The sequence below is a fragment of the Crinia signifera genome, chromosome 5 (assembly GCF_055691185.1).
Source record: "Crinia signifera chromosome 5, ASM5569118v1, whole genome shotgun sequence".
Classification (NCBI taxonomy): Eukaryota; Metazoa; Chordata; class Amphibia; order Anura; family Myobatrachidae; genus Crinia; species Crinia signifera.
In genome coordinates this window covers 265371646-265385741 of record NC_139221.1, presented here as the reverse complement: position 1 = coordinate 265385741, position 14096 = coordinate 265371646, and the positions used below count along the sequence as shown (strand labels likewise).

Here is a 14096-nt window from a genome sequence, read left to right as displayed (position 1 = left end):
CTTCAGGGAATTCATCAGGGGGTATAGTGTACATTTCAAACCCCCAGGGGTTTCACCAATTTTGATACAACTGAGCTGTGAAAATGAAAAATTAATTTTTTTCATTTTCACAGTCCAGTTGTATAAAAATTGGTGAAACCCCTGGGGGTTTGAAATGTACACTATACCCCTAAATGAATTCCCTGAAGGGTGTAGTTTGCAAAATGGGGTGACTTGTGGGGGAGGTTCCTAACTTTTAGCACTTATGGTGCCTATAAACCTACATGGTGCCTAAAAAAAAATCTCATAAAAAGGAGGCTCCAAAATCAAGTAGGTGCTCCTTCTATTATGAAGCCTGTGGTTTGGTCACCATGCACACTAGGGCCACATATAGGATATTTATGAAAACAAAAGAATTGGGGGAATCAATTTTTAGTCACATTTCTCTAGTAAAATCTACTGTATTCGTTAGAAAAATGTATTAAAATTGAAACTCTGCAAAAAAAAAGAAATTTTGAAATTTCACCGACACTTTGTTTTAATTCCTGTGAAACACATAAAGGGTTAACAAACTTCCAAAATGCTGTTTTGAATACTGTGAGGGGTGCAGTTTTTGAAATGGCATCACTTATGGGGGTGTCTCACATACAAGTCCCTCAAAGTCACATCAGAACTGAACTGGTCCCTAAAAAAAAATCAGTGTTTGAAATTTTCTTGAAAATTTGAGAATTTGCTATTCATATTTGAAGCCTCCTAGTGTCCAAAAAAATGAAAAGGAGGTTGAAATAATGATTGCAACATAAAGTAGACATATGGTCTTTGTTAGTTATTAACTATTTTGAGTGGTATGTTTATTTGTCTCACAAGCAGAAAATGTGACATTTTGCAAATTGCTAAATTTTCCATTTTTTCACGACATTTTGGTATTTTTCACAAAAAACCACAGACTGTATCGACCCAAATTTACCACTAATTTGAAGTACAATGTGTCACGAGAAAACAATCTCAAAATCACTGGGATAAGTAAAAGCAAAAAAAAGTTATCCCCACTTAAGTGAAACATGTCAGATTTGAAAAAAATGGCTCTGTCAGGAACGCAAAAACTGGCTCTGTCAGGAAGGGGTTAAAAAAAAAAAAAACTGTCCTGCTTTATATTTTACCATTTCCAGCTAACAGAATTACACATACATCCCTAACAAATTGTACATACCGAGATAAGCAAAACTCCAGTGTTTTTTTAAGCACATCACGCAGGTCTTCTTGACCTTCTGGCTGTGGTAGATCATTTGCTCCTAAATATTTAATAGGACAAAAATGAAAAACATTAAATATAAGACTATATTCTGTTTAATGTAATCAAAAGACAGCCTACTTAAGCAAACCGGAAGCCACATTATGAATATTGGCAGCCCATTATTCTCACAGTATTATAAACATGCTGGCAGAGAAAGCAATCCTCAGAAGTATAATTTCTGAGAACATGACACGGAGTGAGTGTTCTGTAAGGGAAATATGAAAAAAAGTCATACTATTCTAAAAAGCATAGCGGTAACTAGCTCTAATGGAGAAGGAAGGGGGCATTTCAGATGGGCTTCTGTACCAGAATAAATAGTGCAGACCGTTACAGGTTTCTGGAAAACACTGATCCGCTCATACCCGTTTGCACTAATGGTATTTTGCTTCTGAGTAGGCACTGATCAAGATGTTTTGTGCCTGCTGTAGATTCATGGTCTCTAATATATTACTAGTACTGCCACTGACCCCCTTCCCCAGTCAAAATGTACGGTACTGTAAATCAGTGTTAAGGTCCATACACACTGGGAGGTTTTGCCCAGCGTGTATAATGACCAATGAAGAGGGAAATCACTCAGCTGAAAAATGCTGTGGATACACACTGAGTGGTTTTTGGACATTTTATGGATTTTCCATAGAAGGACACTATGGAAAGCCGTCCACCCAATCGCTCATCTGCTGGTCCAGTGATGATGCAGGAGCACACATCAGCGCTCACCGCTGCCCCGTACACAATGGCCGGCTTTCAAACTGAAAGCAGCTCAAATGAGTAAACTGACCTGCTTTCAGCTCAAAAGCTGCCCAGTCTGAGGAACTGAAACAACTTTTAGAAGTCATTTAAAACAAGTTTTGAAAGCTATAGCTCTTTGGTGGGTATTCATTTATCTGCGATAATTTATTGGCTACTACAATCAGCTATTACTCCAATTTTAGCTTGATGGTCATTATCGGTATAGCTCGTTAAACAGAAGAATGTCCCCTTTACGAGTTAGATCACATTTTTACCGTGGCTAACTGGATATCCCCCAAAACGGTTCACGAAACATTTTACGACCTGTACCTAAAAATCTTTCCTACTTAAATGGAAGACCACATTTAATATCAACTTAATTTATGGCCCAGCTGCCTTTCAGCAAGAGGCTACAGCAAAATAGTGAACCCCGTACATAAATATGCCTTCACCAGATCGTTGTCTCTTCGGGGTCTACCTCTTCCTTCTTTTATGTAAGTGATGCAGATACATTATCTCAACTTATCGTGACCCAAAGATCTCATCTATAGGCCCATACACACTGGGCGATTTTAAGCTGAATCCCGTTTAAACATGGTGTTTTGAGCGGCTTTCAGCTCAAAGCCACCCAGTGTATATGGTACGTCCCAGCGATGGACCTTTAGTCTTTTGAGAATACTTTCCACAAATTGATGGCATGTAGCAAGATTCTGAGGGTGACCATCTTTTTTTTTTTTTTTGTAATAAAAAATATACAAATATGTCAATATTTTTCTCTAACATTTTAATTAGGTTATACTGAACTGTTTTCTAGCGCAAACAAAAGCAGATCACCGATAAAAAGGGGTGCACATTAAATTTGAATAATTTGTATTGTATATGTAACTCCTATAATTGCATTTAAATTAAGTATGAAACTCTGTACTGTATACATTTCAAATGTGCTGAACACAGAAAATTTTAATTAAGACTTGAAAAAAAGAATCAGTCGTCTAAAATGCCAACGGTGGTCATTTCCACCTAAATCAATAATGCAACAGTTTTTAATCTGTTTTAATAAAATAAGGGTCACTAAAAAAATAATGTATACGAAAAGGCATCTATGCTAGGCAAAATCAATTTAAAGAGATAACTACTTATTTCCCATACACTGAAACATCAAAAGAAAGCTGGGAAGCTTTCTGCCTCTTTACCCAAAATGAACACAGATTACTATCAAGATTAAAAATATACAATGTTAAACCAACTTGAGCAGTCTACCGTGATCTGGCTATAAGCCAACTACACGAATTGGCCTGCATCTCACATACGGACAAACATTCTGAAGGAACTCTTGTACAAGGTAACCCTGTGACTTATACACATTGGGCCTTACTCTGGTTCACTGAGGCAAATTCCTTCTCAAATGGACAAAACCATGTGCACTGCAGGGGGGCAGATTTAACACGTGTTTCTAGAATTAGATTCGGGTGAGTGATTTTGTTTCTGTGCAGGGAAAATACCGTATTTTCTGCACTATAAGGCGCACCGGACTATAAGGCGCAGTCTCAATTATAGGGTCTATTTCTGTACTTGACCCATACATAAGGCGCACCGTATTATAAGGCGCATGCTAAAACAGCATGTCTCTTCACTGGTGCCATTTTCTGGGGTCATCACAGTGTACGTAATACGTAGTGTACGTATTACGTCCCGGTGTCAGCAGGAAATGGTCCGACTGTCTAACTCAGTACACACATAAGGCGTACCTGAGTATAAGGCGCACGGCCTATTTTGGTGAAAACGTAAGGATATTAGGTGCGCCTTATAGTTCGAAAAATACGGTACTGACTGCTTTATTTTTACACTGCAATATAGATCTCACTTAGAATTAGATTTGGGGGGCAGAGGGGTTTACTTCAATCTGCACATACTACATCTGCCCCACCTGCAGTGCTCATGGTTTTGGTCCATTTGAGAAGGAATTTGCCTCAGGGTGAACCAGAAGGCCCATTGTATTTAGAGGTGTCGAGTGTCTTACTACCTCATACGGCGCAGTTCATCTTTAATACTGTCCAGGTTGCCATGCAAGTCATTTGTTATCGTTGTTAACTGGGGTATATATAGACAGAGAAAAATGCCACTGCTGTATTTACTAGTTGTAGTAAGGTTATGAATGGTTTAACCATTGTATTCTAGTTTAACATTTCTTTTAGAAGTCTAGATATTTTACAAAACGTCTGGAAATAAATCTGACAGTACACACACAAATGAGCAAAGATTTCATTGAGATCTATTAGTGAAGATCTAGTACCTGAATGGGTGGTTTCATGCATAGATTCATATTCTGAGTTTCCCAGAGATATAGTATTCATATCTGTTTGGTCTGACACAGAAACTGATGGACATGGGCCTTGTGTTAACACAGCATTGTTTCCTTTCCTGTCACCATCACCATTGGCATCCAGTCCTGAATAATCATATCTCGAATCAATAAAACATTTCAAAATCTCTTTCCCTCAGAAAAGCAATAGGATATAAACTAAAAGCATAAGTTTTGCACAATATATTTATATACAACACATAACTCAAGTCTAGGTCGAAAAAATTACGTAAATACAGAGTACTTCAGTCTAAAGACTAGTTGATGCCATGCATTCCAGCCTGCAGAGTTTTGTATTTGCACTGTTTTTATTTAGAGGTATATCTTATTAGCAGCGGTGATTTACTGCTGCTAATAATTTCGGCCAGGGCTATTTTTTTAGCCACAACAAGGGCATCCTTTACCCGAAAGGATCCCGGTCCAATGTGTATTCGCCTGATCGTAGGTCCACGTGGATGATGACATTGGTCATTAAACCGCAATATCTGCCTATTTTTTTATTTTATTTTTTAACAGCCAGAAGGGGATTCTGGGATAACATCGTATATGCCACGTAGTTTTACTTTTGGAAAGCAACAAAGAACAATGTCTGGTCAGACTCGCAGTTGAGGTGTAATTACATTTACAGTTTGCAAAATATTGTTTATGAAAATTTTCGCAGCTTCAAAGCACTTTTCCAAATTCTGTATTATTGACACACACACACACACACACACACACACACACACACACACACACAAGTATATAGCCTGGGTGTCACCTAGCTTGTTGCATCTTTACAACTCACATCCATGCTCTTTTTCGTTCCTGCCTATTTCGTCTGCACAACATATACAGGACGCCCTACGCTACACAGTCTGGTTTAAGATGGTCACTCTCCATTGCACCTTTGCCTCCTGTATCTGACCTAATCTCAGTTCACACTTCCTCATGCATTCTGATCTTTGTAAGATTACCTCGCCATACTCTCATATCAAAGATTTCTCGTGTGATGCACCCATCCTCTGCAACTGCCACCTACCAGACGGTCTACCAGTCTACCCTCTAGGAAATGTGCCCTAGAAAACTCACTTCTAAATATCAAGCTAATAACTTGCCTTACTATAAAGCCCTTCTTCCACATCTCTTCATACTTCCAGTTTTACTCCATGATCCTTACGCCATACTAACAGTACAAGTTTTAAGGATAGCCATACTGGAGCTCAAGTGACTTATCTCAGTTCATTTTCTTAACCATTCACGAATAGATATAACTAAAACTCGCACTGAGGTTGGGGAACACTTTCCTAGACTATAAACCTTTCACTAGCAGGGCCATACATCCTCTTGGTTCTCACTCTGCACTACCCTTGTCTCAAGTGAACTCCCAATCAGAGAGGAAAATTTACTAAGATGGGCGTTTAATTGAAATAGAACTCCCATCTTAGTAAATTTACCCCTGTGTCTACAATGAGGTTGTATAGCTCACAGACAATGGGGGGTATTCAATATGGCGTCACGGTTGTCGAGCTGGCTCGACAGTCGTGACCCTGTCCCATTTTCGGTCAGCTCGACTGAGAAATCGCAGGCAAAATTCAATGCCCGGCTTGCTGCGGGACAAGAAAGGGGCGTGGCAGCGAGAGGTGTCCAGGAATCAGCGAGCTGCGGCCAGGAGATTGGCAATTCCTGGCAGAACAAGCCCGACTGCTTGTAAAGTTGGCCTAATTCTGTGGGATCCCCTGCTCAATGCTGTCGGGGAAGACAGCGACAGCATTGAATAGGGCCCCAAAGCCATCTCCCCCGTCGTTAGATGGCTGCGGGAGATTGAATATCCCCCCCCCCCCCCCTAATGTTTAGGTTGACATGTACAAGGTTGATACTGAAATAAGGTTGCTACAAGTTTCTCCACTTTTTTGTGCCTATGTCGGCACCTGAGCACATGGACCTATTGACTGTTGACCTAGACATTGCCAGCCAGCCACCCAGATACCTTCTGCAACTCTGATCACCCTTTACTGCCTGCTATGGTTGGTAATGGTCACAGTCTTAGCCATCACTCTTTGTTGCCTTTAGATCTCATGGTATGAGGTTTTACCCTTCACTGATAAAATTATATTAAAATGAAGGCTCAAAAAACACAAACACACACGGTTTGCAATAAAAAGTAAACTTGCTTTTGAGTATTGTAAAGCTCGGAGTACCTTCTTTGGAGGAATCTGGAGGTTCATCGGGCAGCTCCTCCCATGATTGGTCCACAGCACCATCAGCAGCACCGCCTGCTTCCACATGCAGCATGTGATTCCCCCATACTTTAGCATTAGGGTTTAACTCCGAAACCTTAGCTGATTCCTATAGAAACAGACAAGTGGTCAGGAAATAAAATGGAAAAAAAGGAAAAATGAATGTCACCAAAAGCTATGGATTTTAGAATCATTTCGAGCCTGGTTTTAAGCACATACATAAACTAATTAATTAGATGCAAAAACTGATTACCATTTAAAAATCAGAGAAAGTTACATGATCTCTTTCCCCAGCAGTGATGTAGCTTTTCTGCTGCTTATACACCCAAGATCAACAGGTGGAGAGCAGCCAGTTATATTTATAATGGGGACTTCGAAGGTGTGAGAAATGCCAAATACTATGTATTGGCCAAAATGTATAGGGGAGTACAATGTTTCACTGGGAGGGAGTAGTGTCACAATAGCTAGTAGGTTCTGTCACTGGTGGATTTCAAACTACTTGGGGCGAAATGTAACTGGGAATCTATTGTCCATGGTGAGTGGTATAATATTATGATGAAACATTTGGCACAAGAAAATGGGTGGTGGGGGTCTCATTGTAAGACAACCCATTAAGCATATTTTAACTAAAATATTAAATTAGTTTTTAAGACAGACATTTTGAGGAGAAAACACAAACAAAAAAAACATTTAAGTGGTTAAGCAGCTACACTATGGGGTATATTCAATGGGGCTGACGAGGGGGTTTGTATGGCGAGGACGGCTTGTTTTCGGCGAGTATTGCCAAAAACAAGCCACCCTCCAAATCTAACCTCCTGTGTCCTATTCTTTGTTCCGGGGAAATCCTCGCCGTCCTCCGACGGCGAAGATTCCCCCGAACGGTGAGGTTTGCTGAAAATACAGCGAGCCCGCAGCCTTTTGTGGCAAGCCCCGCCATATTGATGCCCACTCGCCATTTCCACCTAGCTGAATAGAACCAGCAAGGTGGAAATGGCGAGTGAATGGGACAGCGTTGAATACTCTGACAGTTCACTGTTCGCCGTATAGCTCGCTGGCAGCATTAAGTATACCCCTATATGGCCAAGACTTAAGTGTCACACTTTCAATACCAAAAGTTAAAAGGTATTCGCTAAAAAAAAAAAAAATTAAAATGTACAGTATTGCATAAGTTTGCACGTTGCAGAAACCGCTCATTATAAAGGTTTGAGGAAATGTTCAACGTGACCTATATAGCTATAGTTTACACCTGTGTAGCTCACTTGATAGTTACCTAACAAAACAGTTCCACCTGACAACATGACAGATATAGAGGACATGCTCGTAAACCTTATAGAAAATACACAATTATATCAATACAGTAAATATCTCTTCAGTGGAATGTATAAACCTTGCTATAAAGAAATATGCAAAACAAATTAATTGTGTCACATTAAAACTAAGATAGGAAAAAAAAATAGAGTATGCACTCGTGCAACCTTGTGGTAAACTCAGCAGCAAGGCATAATCCAGTGGAATGTGGCCAGCTGGCATCAGCAGCCATTCAATGCTCTAGTAGAAATACGTGCACAGTGCTCACACTACAGCTTGTGCGCTCTCATTTATTTACATGTTACTTTCCCAAGGGTTAGATGTCACAAACCTTCTAAAGCAGGCATGTCCACACTATGGCCCTCCAGCTGTTGTGAAACTACACATCCCAGCATGCCTTGCCACAGTTTTAGCATTCCCTAATAGCAAAACTGTGGCAAGGCATGAGGGTACATGTAGTTTCACAACAGCTGGAGGGCCATAGTTTGGACATACCTGTTCTAAAGACAAAAGCAGTTGCCCATAGCAACACATCAGTTTCTAAATGTAAATTGTATAGAGATCAGGGGTAAGATACCTGCGGCACAATCTAGCCGTAAACCTGTTGTTGCTATAGGCAAGGTTTCCAGCTTTCAAAGAGCCAGGTCCCCAGATCACATCTAGGACAGGAGAATGTATATGGTGCAAAGCTATTGTCACACCTGTGTGCAGGCTTTATGATGTGGGAGCTTTGACACCAGGCTCCAGATAAATCATATACCCTAAAATGAAATTACCTCCTGGCATTACTCTATTACCTTAGTGACCACACGGCCCTGGGAAATGGCACAGTAGGCCAATAAAGACCTCTGCAGGGATCCTATACGGCACTACCACAAAAACCAGAAGAAGTAGTTATTCATAGAAATACATCACCACCCAGCACAGAAGACTTACAGAGTCGCAGCACATTTCTGGCCAACCCCATATGCTTTTACTTTCTGGAACCAGTAGCTGAAACGAATAATCCCCTGCAGTGATTTCTGCAAGATGGAGATTTTCATCGATGCCATTGTAAGTATGGTCAGAACATGAGTCCTCGGATACAGAATTATGCCATAAGTAATCCACATTATAGTCAGGTCCGGTCATGAAATGTCCATCAGATAAAACACAGCATGAAGGGAAGCTACGCTCATCTTCCAATAGGTCCTTCGCTGTATTTTGGGAGTCCCTTAGAAGATCGTGCATCAAGTCCAAAACACATTTATCACTACTTTGTTCAGAGGCTTGAGGACCTGCAAAACCACTGGATAGTTTATGGATTTCATAAGAAGGTGTAGCTGCATATTTATCAACCTGGCTCTCCTCATAATGAGACCAGTCTGGAAGACGTTCCATATGATCACCAGTCTCCGTGAGGTCGATTTCTGAATCGGAACAAGGACTTTTCTGCTCAGCATCATCATAATGATCGCTTGAAACATCCGATAATAACGGTACTACATTCTGAAAACTGAAGCTGGTATTTTTGTCGCGTGACTGGTCTGTACGGTCACACTGAACAGCGTTTCCAGGACAATGGTCGTAGAGGATCTTGGAATACTCAGCATTTACAATGGAGTTGGTCTGCATTTTGTGCAATAGTGTCCCAGTCAAGTCCATGTCTTCCAGTTCATAGTCAGTATAACTTTTACTGGATGAAGAGATGTCAAAATAGGCAATATCGCAGACTGCAGATTTTCCCATTACATGAGATCCACTGCTCTTTTTACTTGGATCTGGCAGATACTGCTCTTCAGGGGTTTCGAAAGAAGTACCAGAATTACAATCATCTGTTGTGCCATAATCTTCTGCAGTTTGACTACTTGAGGTATTTGCTGATTCAAGATCTATTATCTTACAGTGGTCTGGACTATTTGTGAGGAGAACAGGTGCAGGCTCTAGGTCATATTGTGACAACGTGCAGGAGCTTTGTATAGAAACCATTAAGTCAGACTTCTCATTAACCGCACAAAGACTGACCAACGCAGCGAAATTCCCATCTTTAGTATTTTCCAATGTTAGACCGTCCACTACCTCCTTAGTACATGTGTGATCATCATCTGACAATTCAGCAATGTAATTCACTTTACTAAGACTTTGATGACCAGAATCTCCATTGCAGTCCTGTGCAATTACATTGCCATACAAGACATTTTCCCCAAAAGGCAGCTTACTATCAAGATCTGTAGGGAGGTTATCATTTACAACATTCTTTTCGCAGTGATCACAAGAGTCTTCATTATCTGGGCAGCTACATATAGGTAAAAGGTCATTTACAATGTTCAAATTCTCCACCTTTATTTGCAAAGAAGGCCCTTCTGGACTTCGGCTCCTAGAGCAATTAGAATTTGTGTTTGGATTATGAACAAACATCTCCTTTAATGTGTCAACTTTCCCATGTAATAAGTGGTTAGAAATGGCACAGTCGATTGTCTCTGCGACTTTACAAGGCACGTTTTTACATACGGGCAATGATGTATGTGCACACTCAGTCTGTGTCTTTAGCTCACCTTTACATAGCACTGCAGAGTGGTCTTCAAGGGTTTCTGACTTTTCTTGGATGGCAAGTAAACCAGAACTAAACTCTTGGACTTCAAAATCTAGTGTAGCGTCCTTACATCCTTCCAACAAGCTTGCAGTTTCCTGAAAACCATTATATACAACAGACTCACCTTGTTCCCCGAACCCTTGTAGTGAAGTTTCAAACGAGAGCAAGTCTGGTATAATGGATTCTGGCAAAACTTCAAACTCATTTGAAACCAACATGGAAGATGTGTATTGCTGCTGCTGGGTTGTATTTTCTATCATAAAATCCAGTGGACTTGCTCCATCACCCATGTTTACAACAAAAGCGGCGTAATCCTTAAAAGGAATAGTATCATACTGCCTTTTCGTATGTGATTCCTCAGAATTGTCATCTTCGCTTATATCCTCAACATCTACTGTACAAATACTGTAGAACGTGTTAGTCCTGGAAATCTGTTTTTCCTCTGCATCACTGACACAAAGCATGTTCTCGGTTATCTGTTTACTGGCTGTGTGTCTGTCCAACAGGTTTTTGTTATTAGCATTTTTCTCTACTTCTCTCTGTGTTAATGAGCTCTGCCATGCGGTATGGCTGCTGTCCAAATCATGTGCTTGTATGGCAGTATCTTCCTGCAGGCTGTGTACTTTACTCCGTGACAGTGGATCCAGAGCTGCATGGTCATGCAGGGGCCATACATCTATAACAGCGGGGCTGTCAGCCATCAAATCCTCTGCATTTTGTATATTTCTGATTATAGAATGAGAGTCTTCTTCAATCTCCGATTTTAAATGCTCATATTTGGACAGGACATTCATTGCGGTATTTATTGGATTTAGAAGGTTCACTGACCTGGCCTTGCGAGGTCTTTGGTGCTTTGTTCCATTGGGATCAGCATTATCCATACTGTTGTAGGACGGGTACAGTGAACCCTTACACAATCCATTACTTGTTACTGCAGACTTTACAGTAGAGGAATAACCTTCTGTTGCACAGACTGGAGCTGATGAGATTTCGGCTGTGTGGAAATCTTTAATTTCATCTTTTGTAGTAGGTGGTTTCTCAAGGTCTTCACACGAACTGAACAAGCTGGTCCTCTCAAGGCTTTTGCGTGGGCATAATTCTTTACTAAAACAGCAACCCATTGTAAAACCATGCTCTGCTACGGGGCTGTGCAGAAGGTTTAATGGATCTACTAGGAGTTTCAGTGCAGCTGGATAAAGGCCACTGCCCACAAGTCAAAAATAGTAACTTCACTGCACAAATCAAACACATGCCATTGTCACTCAAATTACAATCCAAGACACTAAGGCCTCTGTATGGAGGAGATTTGCCAGAACACAGCTTAACAGCTGCCAGACTCCAAAGGCTATCCATTTAACTCCTCTATGCCAGATAGCGTTAGAACATAGAATAAATTGTTTTTGTAGGTAAAGCACACAAAACGACAGCAAATTCGTATAACACATACAAAGGTTATGCTACTGCTGAAAGTGAAATAGATACTGTTAGGGCACAGTACATTATACCCAAGTTTCATTTTGTGGACAGACCGTGAAAAAAAAAATATCCTGGTCCTAGAACCAGTAAGAAATACGGATAGTCATGAGACTTGCAGGGAAAGATTTTAAATAGGAACTAAAACCACTTCTTGAACTTCTAATATTTTGTGGTCTGGATGTGGTATAGCAGGTGGACACCAAAATGTCAAAATGCAGAGAGTCGACATAAGGTCCACATGCAAAAGTTAACACATGAAAATGCCAACATGGTTTACTCAGTGTCCCGCTGCGCTGCACATGCTTTGAGCCAGGGTGTCTCCATCTGCTAGTGCCGAACAAAGCAGACTATCATTCACCTTTATTCTGATTGGGAAGTGTAAAGTTTGAAAAAATCTCCCAAAAATTAAACATTCCCCCAAAGAACATTGTATTGACATTTTCACGTGTCAGCTATAATCATGCCGTACTTTTACCATGTCCACCTAGGCCTGATGGTCAGACCTCCAGATACGGTGATGCACACAGAGCACTAGATTAAGATATAAAAAATGTGCACATTTTAATGCATACCGCTCTTCCTAATGCTGGCGGTGGCATATATGTCCTGACCATTCCATTGGCCTTCACAGCCACGGCCAGCAACTCAATTGGCCCTTTAGAAGGTTTATGCAAATGCTGGTTAGAAAGTCATTAGAAGCTCACATCTACTGACACGCAATGTGACGGTACTCAAAAACATAACATCCACATAAAAAACATAAATACATCATCTTATAACCATTTAGTTCAACTAAACATTAAAAAAAAAAAAAAAGGGCGAGTGACTGGTATAACATTTGGTAGCAACATATTGCAGAGCATGAGACATGAGAATAATCTGTGGTCAGGTTACATGTAGATACAAATAGAGTGCAGATAACAGGTGCAAATCGTGTGTCTATCAGCCTACAGCTCTGCTGAAAGTGCAGCAAGACAGTTTTCACCATAAATAGCCTGCCCAATACATCAGCATGGTCAGTGTGCACTTGTTAGCTAGGGGAAAATTGCATGCAAGTGTACTGCACATGGAGTGGAACAAACTGAAAACGTGGTGGCAAAACCCCCAGCAACGGTGTGCGCTTCAGCTGGCAGATATAGAACAAGGACACCCAACTAAGTACAATGACAGCTTAACATTGGGCAGATGCACTGCACATCATTATGTGGGTGGCCGTAGCTGTACACATGTGGGCACTAAGAAAGAAGCATAGACATGTATTTTTTATCAATGTCCACATTCCAGCTCTATCCTTATCTACATGCAGGTACACTGTATGGGCAGAGGATAATATTATACAGGACATTATGGCCACTGTATAGAAATATTAAACACTACGGTGCATATTTGGGAATATGGGAACACAGAAGGTAGAAATAGCTGTGAGGTTCCATTAGGATATTAATGAAGTAAAAGATTAAAGCTAGGTACACAAAAGGATCTTCCAGCAAATTAAAAAAAGACACCAGTGACTTAGCTACAAGTTAATTATTATGGTCTAGTTTTCCAAATATAATAACGGAATGTGTGTGCAGCGGCACAGTGCATGAAGTTATGAGAGATAAGTACATGGCTAACACCACGGACATGAACCATGGTACTACGGAGCGTCTGATAAATGGACAGAAGCACAGATGGCTTTACACATGTACTACTTGAATATGACCCAATATGCTAATACATGAGCGAGTCTTAATGTGGTCCCTGTGCTGCTGTTGGATAAAACAATGGTGTGGGGTCAGAATGCCAAGCCTATTACAATTCTATATTTTACTATGGACCGACTCCTTCATAACTGGTATATGTATATTTTACATAAAATCTATCTAGACAACAATTTGAACCTGAGGTAAAGATGCACAATACATAAATTAAGTACAAGTAGCTTTTGTCATGAGAAAGAAGAACACATGTAAACTATTCAGGCTGCACAAAATATCATTGTGGTGTCTAATCACCATTTACACATGGAACTATATAAACATGTGGCAATATTTAACTTCATCATAGTCAATCATCGCTGATATTTTTTTCAATTATATTACACTTCATTACTGTTTGATTCAGGGACTGGGGGAGATTGCTGCTTTTTCAGGGAACATTTGGAGTAAGGAGTAG

General features: G+C 40.4%; 1 protein-coding gene across 2 annotated transcripts in view; it reads right to left on the bottom strand.

Annotated features, from left to right (window-relative positions):
* Positions 1–14096, bottom strand: part of LARP4B (La ribonucleoprotein 4B) — a 72013-nt gene that overhangs the window by 30184 nt on the left and 27733 nt on the right. For both annotated transcript variants that reach the window (XM_083188976.1, XM_083188977.1), the window contains 3 exons: positions 6545–6692; positions 4296–4451; positions 1190–1271 (listed from right to left, as the gene is read on the bottom strand). In XM_083188976.1, coding sequence (XP_083045102.1) covers positions 1190–1271; positions 4296–4451; positions 6545–6692 — 386 coding nt within the window. The remainder of the gene's footprint in view (positions 1–1189; positions 1272–4295; positions 4452–6544; positions 6693–14096) is intronic.